This window comes from Ursus americanus, chromosome 18 (genome assembly GCF_024610735.1).
Source record: "Ursus americanus isolate L20-20 chromosome 18, mUrsAme1.1.p, whole genome shotgun sequence".
Classification (NCBI taxonomy): Eukaryota; Metazoa; Chordata; class Mammalia; order Carnivora; family Ursidae; genus Ursus; species Ursus americanus.
The window spans coordinates 32,717,554-32,735,146 of record NC_142144.1 but is presented as its reverse complement, the minus strand read 5'-3'; the positions used below and the strand labels follow the sequence as shown (position 1 = coordinate 32,735,146).

The 17,593-nt window shown below is 52.6% G+C and overlaps 1 protein-coding gene across 1 annotated transcript; it reads right to left on the bottom strand.

The window, feature by feature from the left end:
* Positions 1-273: 273 nt before the first annotated feature.
* Positions 274-16,902, bottom strand: IGFBPL1 (insulin like growth factor binding protein like 1). The gene is made up of 5 exons (XM_087869543.1): positions 16,455-16,902; positions 7,563-7,672; positions 6,519-6,635; positions 4,574-4,732; positions 274-2,670 (listed from the first exon to the last, which is right to left on the bottom strand). Exons 1-4 carry the CDS (start codon positions 16,900-16,902, stop codon positions 4,583-4,585), a joined length of 825 nt encoding a protein of 274 aa, XP_087725669.1. The 3' UTR covers positions 274-2,670; positions 4,574-4,582.
* Positions 16,903-17,593: the final 691 nt, after the last annotated feature.

Genomic DNA, 17,593 nt, shown 5'->3' with positions numbered 1-17,593 from the left:
ATACTGGGATGCGTATCTGGTGGGAGACCCAAGTTCTGAGGGAATTAGAAGGATCAGGCCAGCAGGCGGCGATTAGGACTAGCTAAAAATTGTGAGTCAGGTGCCCAGGTGGGGCTGTGACCAGAACCCAGGTGTGAGGGGGAAGGAGGGTTCAGACTGAAGTAGCTGAGGTGGACAAGAAAAGGGCAAGTTGCGTCAGGGGTGGTGGACACGTACCAGTGGGCCCTGTTCCCACACACAGCAGTGTTCCAAAGACAGGGAGACCACAAAGACTGTCCTTAAAAACATTTATTTTCAGGTGCAGGGGTCACGTGACTTCATCATATTTATGACAATAGGGCAGAAAATACAGGCTGTGGGGGCACCATGTTTCTGAAGGGCAAAGCCACAGCACAGTCCTCTCAGCCCCTGTAGCGGTCCTGGGGCTCTCCTGGTTGCAAAGTCATGAGGTTGGAACAATCCTGTTTTTCTGCCTTGTTGGTTTTGGTGACAATTTCGGAGAGTGCACATGAGGATTACTATTTTGCACACCCTCACGCCGCGAACCCAGCCTCCTGTGTTTTCGCTGTTTAGCTCTGGCACCCAAGCACTCCGTTCCCGCTGCTCTCTGCATCTAGACCCAGCTCTGCAACTGTGACTGCGCACATGTGAGGCGAGTCAAGTGATTTCACCGACTGTGCCCATCAGCAGATGCAGGATTGTTCTAGCACCTTCTCCAGGGCCGCAGCATCCCTGCTTCTCACAGTTGCACTAAGTGCTTTACCAAGCAAGTCTTCTCCTAATGAGTCACATCCCAGAAGACTTAGCTGCAGACCTTAGCTACAGAAACTCCCGTGGTGGGGTGGGGAGTGGGAGTAACAAGTAGGGGGGTCTGAGCAAGTCCCCTGCAGCCCCAACCTCCGACAGAAGAGCATAGCTTCCAGTTAACCAGTTTCAGCTCTGACCTTATTCAAAGAAAAGGGTTCTGATGTTTTAAGTTTGCAAACCACCCATCTAGTTTCTTTCCCTTCTTATTCAAACGAGGGAAGCTGGGGTCCGGAAGGTGAAGGGGACTTGCTCAGAGTCAGGCAGCAAGCCAGGATGAATTCCCAAATGAACCTCTTGTTTCTGGAGTCCCAGGCCATGCTCCTGCCATGTAGTGCATGAGGGTGATGCCACCCCACTACCTCAGATATGGAATGGCCGGGCTCAGAGGCAGAAAATCTAATTCCAAAAAGGGCTCCGGAATGTAATGCCCAGTGGGAGTGGCATGGGAGTGTGCTGTAGAGGCTAAGTGGGACCTTGGTAAGGTCCCCAGGAGCCCTGGAACTGGCCAGCACCTTCCGTTACGCAGCTAAGAGATTACCCAAGCAGCAGCACCGTGGCACAGGAAGGGTGCCAAGGAGGGCCCGGTGCCCGGAGTTTCGGTCCTTCTCGGAGGCCTTCAGACCTTGGGCAGGTGCCTCCCTCTCAGACCCTCGTTTCTTCATCTGCAGAGGGGGAGGGACATCTATGTCCTCCTGCCCTGCCTGCTGTCCTGGAGTTGGGGTGACCACAGTCAGAAAAGCACTTCATGAACTTGAAGGACTAGACACAAGATCCCAATTCTGACTTTAAAAAAAATTTGAACCACCTAGTGGATCTATTTTTTCACCCAGATATTAAGCACTCAAGAAAGAAAGAAAGAAAGAAAGAAAGAAAGAAAGAAAGAAAGAAGAAAGAAAGAAAGAAAGAAAGAAAGAAAGAAAGAAAGAAGAAAGAAAGAGAAAGAAAGAAAAGAAAGAAAGGAAAAGAGAGAGAGAGAAAGAAAGCAAGCGAAAGAAAGCCAGCCAGCCAGCCTTATTCCTGGGTAAGGTCAAAACCTTTCCAAGTGAAATGTATTCTAGTACACTCTGATCCCACAGAGAAAGAAACATCCGACCCCATTTCCTCTGTTTGATGTCCAGAAGCCAGGGGTCCACTGCCCACCTGGTTAGAGAATGCTGAGCTTGCTGACAAGGGGATATCTTGGTCCCCAAACACCCGGCCAAGGACTCCATCTCCTTAAGGTGGGAAAATGGCAGGAAAGGAAGAGCTACAGCCTAATATGAAGCCATGGCAGCTGTTTTTGAGGGAATAACACTTAAAAGGAATGCACAGACTATACCTCCTCTATTTTTCCCACAGGGCCATCTTATTCTAGGATGGCAGGGCTCGAAGGGACATGGGCAATATCTAGTCCAAATGCCACATTCACAGGTGAAAAGACAAAGGCCCGGAGAGGGGAGGGGCCCGTCCAGGTCACACAGCAAGTCAGAGAGCAGGCAGAGGACAGCGTGACCCTCCTCCCTCCTCCTACAACACACACTAATCAGTCACAGACAAATGAGGTAAAGACTCAGCTGACATGGGCCTTGTTCCAGCCCTTTAGAATTAGAAACACACCACCAGGTGGCCTTCCCTGGGAGGGTTAGGTAAAAAAGAATTCTCACAGAGCAGTTCGTTTCAAAAGTATAAAAAAGCCACATGCAGTCTGGTTTCCCAATGCTTGCCCCTGCTAAAATCTACATCTGCATACGAATCTAGTTTGCGTCTAACTTGTAAAAACATACAAAAGGGGTCAGCTACAAACACGGTTTCTCCAACTCTTCACAAAGAAAACGATGCATGACTTGACTCTTCCAACATCCTGTCACCAATGTTTCTAAGACCCTAGAAGGAAAGAGAGAAAAGGATGAGAGGAAAGAAGTCTGCTCTGTCACAATCAACTATGTGGTAAATGGAAGGTGGGGGAAATGATACTTAACCCTAAATCTTCCTGGCCAGGGGTGGTGCTGGTGAGGAGCAGAGGGGCATCCAAGAAGTACACGTGGGACCACTGGGTGGACATTTCAGGGAGGCAGAATCCAGCTTAATACAAGGAAGAACTTTCAACTACTGGAAAACTCACAGATGGATGCCTGGTGGTAGTGAGCTCCACACCAGTGGAGGTATGCAAGCAAGAGCTCTGGCCAGTACTACATGTTTTAGGGGGAACGGAAAACCTGTGTGGCAATGGTCCTAAAATTCCATGGTTCTTTGTAGCTCCCTTTTGAAAACTCATCTATAACAGACTACATCCATAGTCTGGTACCATTGTGTGTATGTGTTTTTTAAAAATATATATACTTAAAAATTGTATACATATTTAAAACATGAAGGATGTAGAGAGACACACATACATAGGTACCTACATATATATGCACACAAGTGTGCAGGACAAAAGTCCTGATACGCGATGTAACAACATATAACAATACGTATTTATAAAAAGCAAAGAGTGTCAGGAGGGCAACTTAAAGACCATCTCCTACCTGGATTCCTACTGGAGGATTTCCCACCTTCTATTTTCCCGTTTCCAGGAGCTCTCACTACTTCATCCACCATGCCACTTCCTCAGCGACATGTCCTTTGCTTTCCCCAGTTCTAAGCTGCTTCTCTGGCCTCAAACTCACACACGCTCCTCGCTTCCTTAACGCTGCCCTTCTTGTATTTTAATGATGTTCACTGTTTTGGTTTTCTGTGCAACCCCACAGGCCTGCACACACAAGGTACCCCACAACCATGGCTAAATAGGAAAGAATGTGGATTACAATCACAGCAAAATCGTGTGTGCCTGTCCCGGGGCTCCTGTGACAAGAGCAGCGTCCCCGACCCCTGGATGCTGGGCACAGCCGGACGTAAGCAGACGTGCCATACGCCACATCGGGGCAGAATCATTAAAGGAGACTGTGCATCTGTGGCTCAGTCTCTCACTCATCCCCTCTGCCACAAAAGTGGCCATATCCACACTGGGGCCGCTCTTCCGGCTGGGTCCCAGTGTGACCAGACACACAGAGCAGAGCCACAGCCAGCCGACCGGCCCCACAACAAGGAATGTGAGCAAGACAGAAATGGTGGTGACTGTGCACTGGTCAGCTCCGGGATTGTCACGCACCACAAGCTGGCTAATTAAGGGGCTTGTTTCCTAGGTTCAGGGCCCACCTGTCTGCAGGGGACAGCTGCTTCCCCAGCTCTCACGGGGTTGGGGGGGAGCTATACGGACTAAGAGCCATGGGGCCAGGGGGAGTGCAGACTCTCCGGACACGCTGCTCAGCACGTGCAGTGCTGAGGACAGGGAGGAGGTAAGACCTGGAGACTCGGAGCTGCCAATGAGGGAGAACCTGGGGACAGATAAACGGAGCTCAGACTGTCTCCTCTGCGGGCATGTTTTCACACGGGTGCTGTCACAGTGACAACGTCTGCTCTCTCTGTGCCCCTCTAGGACTTGAAGGAAATACTCCGTTCGGCTTCAGAAACTGAAAGAGACAACCGGTCTTTCCCACCTGTGGACCCCCACAACGTTCACAGCTCTTGCGTTTGCACTCTCGGTGGGAGGCCCAGAGTGGTACGTGTGCCGAACCTACGAGAGATTCTGCCTGCTAACTGGAACCTGTTCCTACTGCTGCTTGGTGGTCCTCTGGTTTCCTCGATTTATGTATTTTTCTTCTTTGTTACTATGCATCTTATCAGCCATCTCAAGCTCTTATGACCCAGGTGTATAAGCACTGAGTAGGACTTAGAACATAACATGTACATTACTCCATCACATGCGGTCCTCTGGAGCTGGGGGGCGGGGGGCTGTGAATTTACTCAGATCTAGAACTGTCACCGTGCCGTGGGACTGGGCCTCCCCCACTGCGTTGGCTGAATGGCACAGGTACACTCCCTCATCTTCTTTTCGCAGAGGGTTGATCTAGAAATAAAACAGGCAAGTTTATGTAGTTATATATGGAACGGCAAAATCACTTCCTTATTTAGTTCCTAATGAAATGTCTGAATGCTCATTTTTCAAAATAAGAGAGAGCTCACTATTCCTCTTGTTGACTTCACTGCCAGGAAAGAGTTAACTTTTCTTCTCTGCACCCTCTCTATTGTGGCTCTCATTTTACAGTTTCCTTTGCATTCCTGCCTCTTACCGTGAGCTACCTGGTCCTTTTATAGAAGGTGACAGGTATACATCACAAGGAAAATACTGCAAGTTAAAAGAACAAAAATCTGCTGACCAAGGAATGGCCCACAAGTGCTCCCAGTGGAGACAGCCTTACAAGTAACACGAGAGAGAATGTTTCCCCCATGCCTTCTTGTAATAAAGAGGGGAAGGTGCTTGATTTGAAAAAGCCGCGTGGACCCAACTGCCTTCTGCGTCTCTGAGCTGGGTGGAGAAGTCACCAAACCTGGCAGAGATGGGAGTGACACGAGGCGGACACTCTCTGAGAGCAGCCTGTTTCACGCCCCTGAAGAGCACACCCACACCAGCTCCCTCTTCGCTTGCTCTCTGGGCAATGTGAGTCACTCCGAGTCACTCCGCAGACTGGGCAGGGAGGGTGCACACCACCTAGTGTTGCACTCACGCTGCTGGGGGGCGGGGGGCGGGGGGAGTGCCGTTATCCTGATGTTGGCGGACTCACCTGAGACTGGCAGGTGAGTCACAGACTGCTGGGTCACAGGGCCCTCGGACCATGTGCAGGCCCTCCTCTTACAACTGTGGACACTGAAGTCCAAGAGGCAGTGACTAGCCAACATGGCTCCCTGTCCCTCCCTCACTCTTTCCAACACATGGTGCTCTCGGGACTTAAGTTAAGCTGCTGCAGGTGGCAGAGAAGAGCCCCGACTGGGGACACCAACATGCTGTCTTCCCTCTTTCTCAGCCCCGTGGTGTTGGGCGGGTGTAGTAATCTCCTATGACTGCTGTGACTAATTACCCCACGCTTCATGGCTTAAAACAACACACATTTATTATATTTTGTTTTTTAAAAATTTCTTTTATTAAAGATTTTATTTTTTAGCAATATCTATGCCCAATGGGAGGCTCAAACTCACAACCCCGAGATCAAGAGTCGTGTGCTCTACTGACTGAGCCAGCCAAGGGCCCCTATATTTAGTTCTTGAGGTCAGAAGTCCCAATGGGAACCAGGGGCTAAAATGAAACTATCGGCAGAGCTCCTTTCTTCCTAGGGAATCCCAGGGGAAAATCCATTTCTTGCCTTTCCCATTCTAGAGGCTGCCTGCATTGCTTGGCTTGCGGTCCTCTTCCTCCATCTTCAAAGCCAGAGATGGTGGCTCATGTCTTTCCCACGCTGCCATCTCTCTGGCTCCTTCCCTCCTGCCTCCCTCTTCAGCATTTAAAGGGCTCTTGTGATTAGACTGGGCCCACCCAGATAATCCTGGAAAACTTGCTTATTAAAGTCAGCTGATGAGCACCCTTAGCTCCATCTGCAACCTTAATCCCCTCTTGCATATGACATATCCACAGCTTCCAGGGATTAGGACACGGACATCTTTCTGGGGTCATAATTCTGACCACCACTGAGGATCACTTATGTTCTTGGGGGTCAAACTTCCCTCACAGTTAGTGTAGGGTCCAATCAGAAAGGAATAAGAACAGCTTTGAAATGTGTGATGTGCTATAGAAATATAAAGGGTGCTTTGTAAGGGCCAGTCAATAATGGCCACCAATCCTAAACAAATGAGATACCCACCAAAATCCAGGCTGTGGCCTCGTGGTCAGAGGGGCCCCCTCGCACCTGGACAGCGATGTTGACGTGGTCCCCAGGCAGGTCCTCCAGCACCTGGGTACCCTCAGGAGACTGTGTGACCTACAGAGGACAGAAAAAACCAGGAGTGGTTTAAAAAAAAGTATCTCCGGGTAAGAACCACCACAGACATCCTCGCTGTCTTCATCTTCCTATTGACTCAAAGGCCAAACCCTGGCCCCTCTTATTCCTATTAAAACATCAGTGGCAGGGCGCCTGGGTGGCTCAGTCCTTAAGCGTCTGCCTTTGCTCAGGGCATGATCCCGGCGTTATGGGATCGAGCCCCACATCAGGCTCCTCCGCTGGGAGCCTGCTTCTTCCTCTCCCACTCCCCCTGCTTGTGTTCCCTCTCTCGCTGGCTCTCTATCTCTGTCAAATGAATAAATAAAATCTTTAAAACAAAACAAAACAAAACGAAAACATCAGTGGCTTCATAAACCTAAATGTCTGTGCAGACAGCACCCCCTGCTGGATAGTAAGGATGCAGACACCACCACTATCAGAATGGGTTCAGAGTTTCAGGGCCCTTCTCCGTGGGGTGGCTGTTGACATAGGTGGACAACATATGCTTTGATCCACGCCAGTCTCTCAAAAATTGATCTGCAGGAAGATCTAGTTTTGGAAAAGGGATTTGGATAGTCTTTCGAAAACCCAGATGCCGTGAAGTAGGCTCTCACTTCATTCCAGTGGATCTAGGCTAGATAAATAGATGAACTTTCTGGACAGCTAAGTGGCTGAGGCAGCAATGGCACACGGAAGGGTGGCAACTCCCCTGCCCTGAGGAAAGCTTTGGGGTAAAAGTTTTGAGGCATAAACCTGAAGGTAGAAGAGTGACATGTAAGATCTCTTTCTAAAATCCTCTGCTCCACATATAATAACACACATAAACACAGAAGAAACACCTCTCTCTCTCTCTCTCTCTCTCTCTCTCTCTCTCTCACACACACACACACACACACACATACACACAGAATTCTTGGATGTCAATACCTTCCTCCACGTGATGACAGGGGTGGGCACAGCCCTCACCTCACATGACAGGTACACTTGGGCCCCGGTGACGTTGTGAACACTCCGGGGTGGTGTGACGACCACAGGAGCTGGAGGAAGAAGACAAGGGATCACAGCCTTTACCCTGCTGCGTTCCAAGCACCCCACGTCTAAAATCCCCTGCCTGCGGAGAGCCTGCGGGGACGGTCCCACGGAGGGGAGCCGCGCGGAGGAAAGCTCTCCACACACAGAGAACACACGGAGGCCGCGAACCATGTTTCCCTCAGACCCGGAGGGATGGCTGCACGCTTCCTCATCCATTGCCTTTGTTCTACCGACAGGAAAACAGGGATCTGAAGAGGAAAGGCGGCTTCCCAAATCACCCACCCCGTCTGTGAGTGCCTGGGTCTCTCACACTCCCGCCCAGGACTCCGGAGGCCATCTGCTTACAGCTCAGCTCAGGAGGGGCTGGTGTCACCTCACCAACGCCAAGTCTTCGAACAGATGGGCTTTTCTCCTTGCATGTGGAGGGTGGTTCAAAGAACAGGCCATGCAGAACAGCTGCACGCTTGGGCCCAGACCCCCCTGCGGGCCGGTCCAGACGCTCGTTTGCATATCACAGACTTGCAGGCTCTAGGCCCCCTCCCCGCCCCACGGCTCCCTCCCCGAGGGCAGGGCTGCAGGCCCCAAAGCCCAAGCCGGCACAGGGTCCGAGGACACCTGGAGAGAGGGGGTCACTCCTGGATCGTTGTCCCCAGGCAGTACGGCTCCAGGCTGCCAGAGCATTACAGAAAGGAGAGGGAGGGTGTGGGCACGCTGGCTGGGACAGCCACAACGACGCAGGCATCTGAGTTATAAGGGCTTAGCTGACACCCCTCACTGCCCTCCTCCCAGTGAGCACCATGTGCTCTGCACACGCTGGCACTACAAGAAACAAGAAACAAGTCCAGCCACCTGAGCATTCAGGCCCTCTACCCGGTCCCTCAGGGCACCTGCCCCCCTGCCTGCCTCCCCTCTGCATGGAAGGCAACCCCCAACCCCATAGGGGATGGCTCCCCCTCCTGCAGGACCTAGAGGGTTAGGGTATGTGTCCTAGTCCAGGACCAGGGCGTCTGCACCCCTCTGAGCTGCTGGAGGACAGCCTGCTGGCAGTCCGGGTGCTTCCGCCAGCCTCACCTGGACTAGACAACAGCCGGGCCCGTCCCCGCATCTGGCCCAGCAGTGTCTTGGACAAGATGTGGTGGGGAAGCATAGGGTGGGGGGAAATGCTCCGTGCTGGGGTTTCCTCATCTATAAGATGGCGATAATACCCCCTGCTCACAGGGCCGTTGAACTGATCTTACCATGTGATGAGTGTGAAAGGCATGGTTTAAGTTAATAGGACATGTAAGTGGGCCTCAGAAGCAGATCTGGTAAACAGATGACTAGATGAAGAAACATGGCAAATGAGCAAACGCATTCCTTCTCCGGCCATCAAACTGCTGGGTCTACGCTCTTGGGGCTTTGCCGTGTGACTCATGGATGGCTCTGGAGAGGGAATGCGCCCTCGCCTGCCTGGGTTCAGCTGCAATAAAAAAGGAGAGCAGAGAGAGGGAGGGAGGGAGAAGGCCGCAGGAGGAGGGAGAGGGACAGGAGTGAAAGAGCACAGAAATAAGATTGACCCTCCAGACAGACCTCGTCAAGCTGGTACCAAAAAAGATCTCTGGAAACTTGTCTTAGAACCACAGAGTCTCAGACTGGAGGGGCCCAACTCCCCAAGATCCTGTGCCTGACCATCTGTGATGTATTCAGCTAGCATCCACTTGCATGCCTCCACCGACAGAGAGCTCACTACCTACAGAGCCAGGCCTTTCCATCCTAGGAGAGCTCTGCTGGTAAGAAAGCTTGTGTTCCTTCATCTGGAGCTAAAACCCACCTCCCTGTAACTCCCACATGTTGATCCTAGGGCTGCCTCACTGGAGTGCCCCCTATGGCCCTGAGTGCCCCATTGGCCTCCACTGAATACAGACACTACAGAGTGCTCCCTACCCCCAGGCTCCTTTCTTCCCCCTCAGCCTGATCAGCCCACTCCTTGTGAATGCCCATGTGATTGCCCCCCCAAGCACCATGGCTCAACCCACAATGCTGAGTGTAGCCAAAGCCCCCTATTGAACCAAGGCCCTAGGCTTCTAACATTGCCCAAAGCATCCTAGCCACCTGCAAACTGCCACAAAGAACCACAACACCCCTGCTCTCCAGCAGGGGCCCCATCTGCAACACGACAAAGAGAGTCTAAGTCATCCACACCCTCCCGCCAACATTCCCTCGCCTGGAGCCCAGCAGTCCTCAAATGGCTCGCTGGGGGAACAATCAGAACCGTATCTTATTCCAAAGCCCTCAATGGATTCCGAAGGGACACTCAATCAACATGTTTTACTTTCATTCATGTAAAGTCATAAATTTTAAATGAGATTTCATCAATCCTTTTCAGGTCTAAATGAATAAACCAGTAAATCACATTTCAACATTCTCTCTCCTCGAATTTCCCTCTCCCTCTTTTGAAGACTGTCTTGGAAACGCTGTCTTTGCTACTGATCTTGTGGCAGAAAATATCACTTCTTTGACAAAAGAGCCCCCAGCTTTTGATGATAAAGCAACATTCAAATTTTTATTTATTCTTAAATTTACATACAGCCCATTTACTCCTTGTGGAGTGCCGCTCTTAAGTTTTGACAAATGCCTATGGTTGTGTAACCACCACCACAACCAAGATCTAGAAGATTCCAGTTAATCTCAAAAAATTTCCTCATGCTACTCTTCATCATAGGAATCTGGTTTTTATTATTATTATTTTTAAAGATTTTATTTATTTATTTGACAGAGATAGAGACAGCCAGTGAGAGAGGGGACACAAGCAGGGGGAGTGGGAGAGGAAGAAGGAGGCTCATAGCAGAGGAGCCTGATGTGGGGCTTGATCCCACAACGCCGGGATCACGCCCTGAGCTGAAGGCAGACGCTTAACCGCTGTGCCACCCAGGCGCCCCTCTGGTTTTTATTATTAACATACCTGCTTTTAAATTTAAAATATTTTTATCCATAATAGCTCTTCATAATCAGCCATCATCATCATGATCATGGTAATAACGGTAATAATGCCACCACCTAATTCTGAGAGCTCGCCGTGTGCTAGGCACTCTAGTCTGCTCACAGGGTCTAACCCGTTCCATTTTTCCGGCAATTTCACCCGCTGTGGAGCTAGGCAGGGTTACTCAGGTTTAGTTGGCTGGGCCAGGCTTTGAGCCTAGGCTCTGGCCTGAGCTTTGTCCCACAGAGTCTTGCCCTCTAATTAGATGACACATCCATGTACACTGCTCCTTTCGTCCTTATATCTACCCCGCTAAGCAGGTGTTTTTATCGCCATTTTACAGACGAGAAAACCAAGGCTCAGAAAGGTGAAGTGCCTGGAGGAGCAGGGACTCAAACCCAGGCACTCCGAGTCCATCAACTCTTCACTGAGTTTTAAAGGGAAACATTGGTTGTCTATATGGACTCCATTCTGGAACAAGAAAGAGCCCCTTGGGGACTGTGCTGGGGAGCCCCAAGACAACACCCAGGTTCAGTGATTTGCTAGGAGGACGCACAGGCCTCACCAGTCTGACACACAGCTGTGGTTTACTACAGCGACAGGAGACAAAGCAAACAGCAAAGGGAAAAGCAGCTCACGGGGTAAAGACGGGAAACCAGGCGCAAGCTTCCACGTGCCTTGCCCAGCGATCACACGGGACACACCGAATTCCCCAGCAGTGAATGGTGACAACACACGTGAAACGCTGTCCACCACTGGTGCCTCGGAGCCCAGGATTTTTGTTGGGGGCAGGCCACCTGGGCCCCCTCTGCTCAGTACGTACCAAAATTCCAGGGTCCCGGGAGGAAAGCAGGCGCGCAGCCTAAACCACGGTGTTGGCACTAACAGCTCAGGCCGAGAGTCACTCTCATCACTGAGGGAATGGCGGGAACCGTCCCCAAATCTGGGTTCCCAGATGCTAGCCAGCGGTCAGTCTGGCCAGCAGGCCCTTCTAAGGACACAGTCTCAGGCCTGCTGTTGACTCTCTTCTGCACAGGAAAAAACCCTCCAAACATCACTCCCAGGGAGCAGCTCTCATGAAGACACTATTAAATGGGTGATACATCGTTTATACTCACAGGACATTCCCAATCCTTCTGTCCCCAAGGGCTCATTCGAGTGTGGTGCTGGGGTGCTCAACGTCATGACTACCACAGGCAGGATGGACCCAGGTTCAAATCCTGTCTCTGCCACACCCCAATGCTGTGACTGGGACTCAGTTTCTTCTTCTTTAAAATGGGCACAGGCATCTGTTCTTCTTCCCCTCCCTTCCCCTCTCCATAGGCTATTGGGAGGAAGAGTTACAAGATGCCTTGCAAACTGTAAAAGGCTTCCATAGAGAGACCCGAGGACATGGCAGGCTGTGCTACCCCACGGGGAAATCTCCTCGACATGCCTGACCAGCTCCAGAGCCCCTACTGGCCTCGGGGAGTAGGCCTCTGGGTGGGCCCTGCCCACAGCCCTCATTCTGGCGAGACTGGGGCACAACCTCTCACCTCTCACCCGAGCTGCCACACTTGTCTGCTCGCGTGTGACAAGAGTAATGTGAGTTTCAAGAGGGAGGTTGTTGCCTGGTGGGCCCAGTCTGTGAATGTGCCAGCTTCATCTCTCTAGCTCTTTCTTGCTAAATACTTGTATCCTTCTGTCCATGCCAGCAACAGCTGGAGAAAAGCTGGGAGGGCACCGATCCCCCCAGCAGGTAACAGAACAGTCGCCCACACGTGCACCCACAGAGGTAGCGCTGGGGTCCTGGTGCCAACCACGGGAGCTTGGGCAAGTTGTTAACCATTTCCTCCTCGTCTGCAAATGAAGACAGTGACTGCTATCCCACATCCTCTGGGGTGAAGGGAGAGGGTGGATGTGACTGAATTATTAACCATGTGGGTCTGTACGAGTGAGAGGGGCTGACAGTATTATTATAGTGTGTGGTGATCTGTCCCGCCCCCCTCCCACGGTCAACTAGATATGTCCTTGACGGCTAGACTGAAAGACCTTCCGAAAGGCCTCTGAGGTTTCTTTCAAGTTAATGGTGCCCAGGAAAGAAAGAATATCTAAAGTCATCCCCCAGGACCCCATCTGCTTGTACAAAGAAGTGCACAACCGAAGAGTTTAATCATCAACGCATTGAGCAGCCCTGATAATTTATGCTAATAGTCATGTTCAGTTGTGGAAGGAGAAACAGCTTAATCGGGCTCCCTGCAGCCTGTGCTCACACCCCCTCCCTCGGCATGAAAGGCTTTTGAGCACGAGGCCCCCCTTCTTTGTCCCTCTCACAAAGTGGCGTTCGCAGCCTCTCCTGGTTACCTGGTAACACGCGCCTCTCACAGACTGCGATTTCTAAGAGGAGCTGGAATGTCAACGGAGGGAGGTGAATTTTCTAAGATTCAGGATCCAAGAGCTCACTGACGCTTTGGGGGCCCAGGGCCCTGGTGGGTACTGGCACGGGACCCTGTTCCTACCTAATTTAGCATTCAAAACGTGCTATCAACCTGCTGCCTGCAGGATCCCAACCCCTTCCCCACGTTAGCCAACGGTCAGGGGGCACGGAACAACACAGCCTCTTAAAGTAATGACAGCAGCGACAACAACGCCATGCCACTTCACAGCCAAGAAATGAAACCAATAACTTAGTACAGAATGAAGCTTCATCCTCGGCCTGGCGCTCAAGGCCCCTGCCCCAACCATCCCCCTGGGGAGCTGCCTGGCAGCCCTTGGTCACACCCACCACGGGACCTCCCCTACCTGCTCTTACCTCCCCATCCCCTCTTTCTCCCCAAGCATTTTCAAGTCCTTCAAGGTTCTGCTCAGACATCTTCCCTTCTGTTAGGCTATCCCTGTTCCTCTCAGGAGCCCTCACCCAGTGCTAAGCAGGGGAGCCTGTAACAAGCCTTGGGGGAAAAACAGGAAGGTGGATCCGGACGGAGAAACCCTCAAGATTCAAGGGGAGCCCATTTGTAGCTGCTTCCTAATCAGGTGGCCAGCGAGCTAGAGGCGTGTGGCTCCGTCTGAAAAGGGCCCGGCAAATTCAGGCTGGGGCCCACCTCAGCTAGCCACGCAGCTGCAGGGAGTCCCCTTCCGCGTGCCTCAGTTTTCCCTTCTATTAAATCGGAGTGAGGTCTGGCTGGGGCAGTTGTGAAAATTAAGTAAAAAGATGGGATGCAAGAGTGATTTCCAACAGTAAAGAATTATTCATATGCGGGAACAGGGCGAGTCTTCATCCAATGTGTGAATCAAAGGATTGCCTTCATTATTAGGCGTTTTGGGGGGGGAGTTTCAGAGCATAGGAAGAGGTCAGAATTTAAGCCTGAAAATGGTTTCCGAATGCCCCTCCCAGGCATGTGTGAGAACACTTTCCACATTGTGCGGAACCTGATAAATATTTACGGAGGTCTCATTCGGTTCAAGACAGGTGCTCGCTCACTGAAGGATAGGTGAGAGCCGGGGAGGGGTGATTTTATTAACAATATTGAAGCAGTACAGCTGCTGCTAGGACTCAGCCCGATTCCCTTTCACCAGGCTCCCTGGGGGCATTGTTAAAAAGTGTCCCTGCTGTGTCCTCTGAATAAAGGACGGCTTTTGGGCAGCACAGAATGAGGTGTCACCGTGGCTGGCTAGGAAAGCTGCCCCTGTCCACACCGTCATGCTTCACCAGGACACCAGCGCGGGGGCCACCCAAACATTTCAGGACACAAAGAGACGGGACCACAGTGCCCGGGGCTGTGGCAGATGACACAACTGCCAGTGGGGAAGGACAGCTAAATTCTGGGGAGGCTGCTGCCTGTCACTAACGGGATCATTAAAAGCACTTTCTGACTTTCCTTCCTTTTGGCCCCTTGAACATCTTTACTCACGGGGCCTATGCCTGGGGTGGGCCTTAGAGCCCATAGATCAGAGTGGAGGGGCTGTCACATTTACTTGTCATTTGGTAATTTTCAATGAATTAGGGGTATGGGGTTGCCATCTGCCATCTGGCTGCACTCTGGTAACCATGGCAACCACCACCTGCCTGACTTAACACTATCAAGTCCTGTCCTGAAAGAGCACTACACAGGGCACTGGGGTTCTGGGTGCTGGCCAGGCTTTACTGGTCACCCTGGCTGTGTCCCCTGTGCCTCCCCCACCCCCCCGCCCCGGGTCTCAGTCTCTTCTGCACAATAGCAGATTTGATCTATGTGTCTTCAAGGTGGCTCGGTCTTAGGAACAGAATATCACTCCAGGGAGAAATCATCTGAGACCATCGGCACCGGTTAGATTCTGGGCACTTGGTCAGCATTTCTTGTGTCTCCGGCGTGTGGATTGAAAGTGTGACTTGTCTGGAGACAAAGAGAACTGCCTGTGAATTAACTGCTAAGGAAAGCAGATTATAAAAAGAAGTGATAGGAACTAGAAGAAGAAAGGAGGCAGGACTGTTTAAATCGACAAGGTAGAAACAAAGGTTCAAAGTGGAAGGGACCTCAACCATGGCTCCACAGGGCTGACCGGGCACAGAGAGGGGCAGGGACCCACCCAAGGTCGCTCAGGGAACCAGCAGCAGCTCTGGAAACACCGGTCAGCTATCTCCTCCACTGGAAGCCCCGGCCAGGAATAGCCAACGGTGACTTTCCTATGCTCTGGGGCTGCCACAGCCCCCTCAATGGGCAGCACATTGGTTTTGTGTTGCCCAGGACAGGAGGCTTCCTGCCCCATCCCCAATGACCCGCTGGGTCTCCTGCACTTGAGTGCATGTACCCGGAATGCTTGGGGGGAAATAATACTAGAAATTACCCAAGGCCTGGAAAAGGTTGTCCCCCACCCCCAAGGCTTCCCTGTTGGAGCTAAAGTCATTACACTGACATAGGATTTAAGGTCTAGACTTGGGTCTCCGGGCCCAGGCCAGAACCCCAAGACAGGTTCCTTGGAACTTCCTGTCCACAAGCTCACTCACCCTCAACTCTCAGCTGCCCCCTCCAGGCAGTGTAGATGGGGGCAACTCTCCAAAACCTAATGGGCCATCAGGATGCTCTGCTGGGCATCCCTATACTCATGTTTTCGGTCTATTTTTGTTTGAGTTTTTAAAATTACATGTAGACATGGGCAACAATGGCACCCATACATGACTCTCCTGCGATATTAATGAACCTTAAGTTTCTAGGTACCCAGCAACAAATACATTTCCATTCCTTTACCCACCGAATCATAAGAGGCTTAGACCCACAAAACCCAGGTCTGGCCCTGATGGCACCATCATCTTTTCAGAACTTAGGTCCTCAAACGTCTGACCTGTCCTGGGTGGGAGATCCCTCAGGTCTTCCCAGCAGGACCACAACCCTGGGGTTCTTGCCCAGTGATTCCTGAGTCCCTGTCTGGAGCTCCTCCTCCTCCAGCATCTTCACCTTTCCTCCCTCTCCATTCAAAAACCCCACCCTGGCCTGGCCCGCTGCTGCTGGGGGACTTACACCCAGTAGGTCACCCCCTCGCCCAACTCCCAGTCTGGTGGAGGCACACATGGCAGGCCTGTACATAACTGCAGTCCTTTTGGTATTTAAGTACCAAAAGAGACAGTAGGCTCACCAAAATTCTGACCAGCTCAAGGGCTTGTATCTCCATGAGCTTAGTAAGGAAGGGTGAAGGATGTGGATTCCTGTCCCAGTCTCCTTGAGTACCTGGCCAGGTAAGAAAAACTGCTTCCGAAGGGAAAACTGAGGCTGTCAATCACGGGGCAGGCAGGAATCCTCTGCCCCACATTCCACAGGGCTGGAGTCCCTCTTTCTCCTCCTGCCCCAGCATGGCGGGGCAGAAGCCAGACTCACCAAATTCGCAGGGGCCATCGCGCGCCTTGTGCAGGTGGCCGGGGTGCGGGCGGGGCGCGTGCCGGGCGCGCAGGCGCAGCGCGCAGATGCTGGGGTAGGAGCGGCCGTCGGAACCGCAGACGGCGCCGCGCTGCGCGCACACGCAGAGCCCGGTGCCCTCGGGCACCGCCCCCGCGGCGCGGCTGGCGCACACCAGGCCGGGGCCACAGCGCGCGCCGGCCCGCCCCCCGCAGCTCGCGCCCTCCGCGCCCAGGCAGCGCACGCAGCAGCCGCACTCGTCGCGCGCCGCGATTCCGGGCGCGGGGCAGCGCAAGGGCGCCGGGCAGCGTTCCGGCCGGCACGGACCGCACTCGGGGTGCCGGCCGCCGGTGGCGCGGAGCCCGAGTCCCGGGGCCAGCGGCGGCAGCAGCAGAAGCAGCAGCGGGAAGAGCGAGGGTGAGCGTGGCATGGTCTGCTTCGGGACGGCAGTGGCGCCTCTGCTTCGCGCGGCGCTTCTTGCGCGCCGCGCCGCCACCCCGCCCGCCTCGCGGCCGCTGATTGGCCGGGCCTCCGCCGCGGGGCGCCGCGGTCGGCTGCAGTCCCGGGACCCGCGCGGCGGCGGGGTGGGCCCCCGGCCTCCCCGGCCTCCCCGGCTCCCAGCTGGAGTGAAGTCCCGAGACCTGCTCTCCTAGACCCAGTGGGCTCTTGGGGAAACAGACCCACTCGGGGCGGGAACTTACCGGAGGTCGCCGTGGTGGCGCCAGGACTGGGGTATGGTCTCCAGATCCAGGGCTAGCTCCAAATATTATGTGCCTTGATCCTCCCAGAAGGATGCGCTTCGTAATTTTATTTTGCATTTAGTCGTTTTCAAAGTTTTCTTTTAGAAAGGGAATATACGGTTTAAAATTTCAGAGGTTGCAAATGGATGCAGTGATGAAAAGAGTTTCCCTTCCCAGTGTCGCAACCCAGCCTCGGGAGGCTGCTCGTTATCAGACTGTTGTGTCTGCAGAAATTTTGTATGCCCATTAAGGCACGTATGATTGTACAGCTTCTCTCTTTAAACACACACACACAGAGAGAGAGAGAGAGAGAGAGAGAGAGAGAGAGTAGCGTGGCCTGCACATTACTCCGCACTTGTTTTTTTCCACCTATGGTATTTC

Coding starts and splice junctions, on each gene's coding strand:
- IGFBPL1 (XM_087869543.1), bottom strand. CDS start 16,902: ATGCCACGCTCACCCTCGCTCTTCCCGCTGCTGCTTCTGCTGCTGCCG. Junction 6,636..7,562: donor CTGTCATCACGTGGAGGAAG/GTATTGACATCC, acceptor TGTCCTCTGTAG/GTCACACAGTCTCCTGAGGG. Junction 4,733..6,518: donor AGGCCACAGCCTGGATTTTG/GTGGGTATCTCA, acceptor TTTTATTTCTAG/ATCAACCCTCTGCGAAAAGA.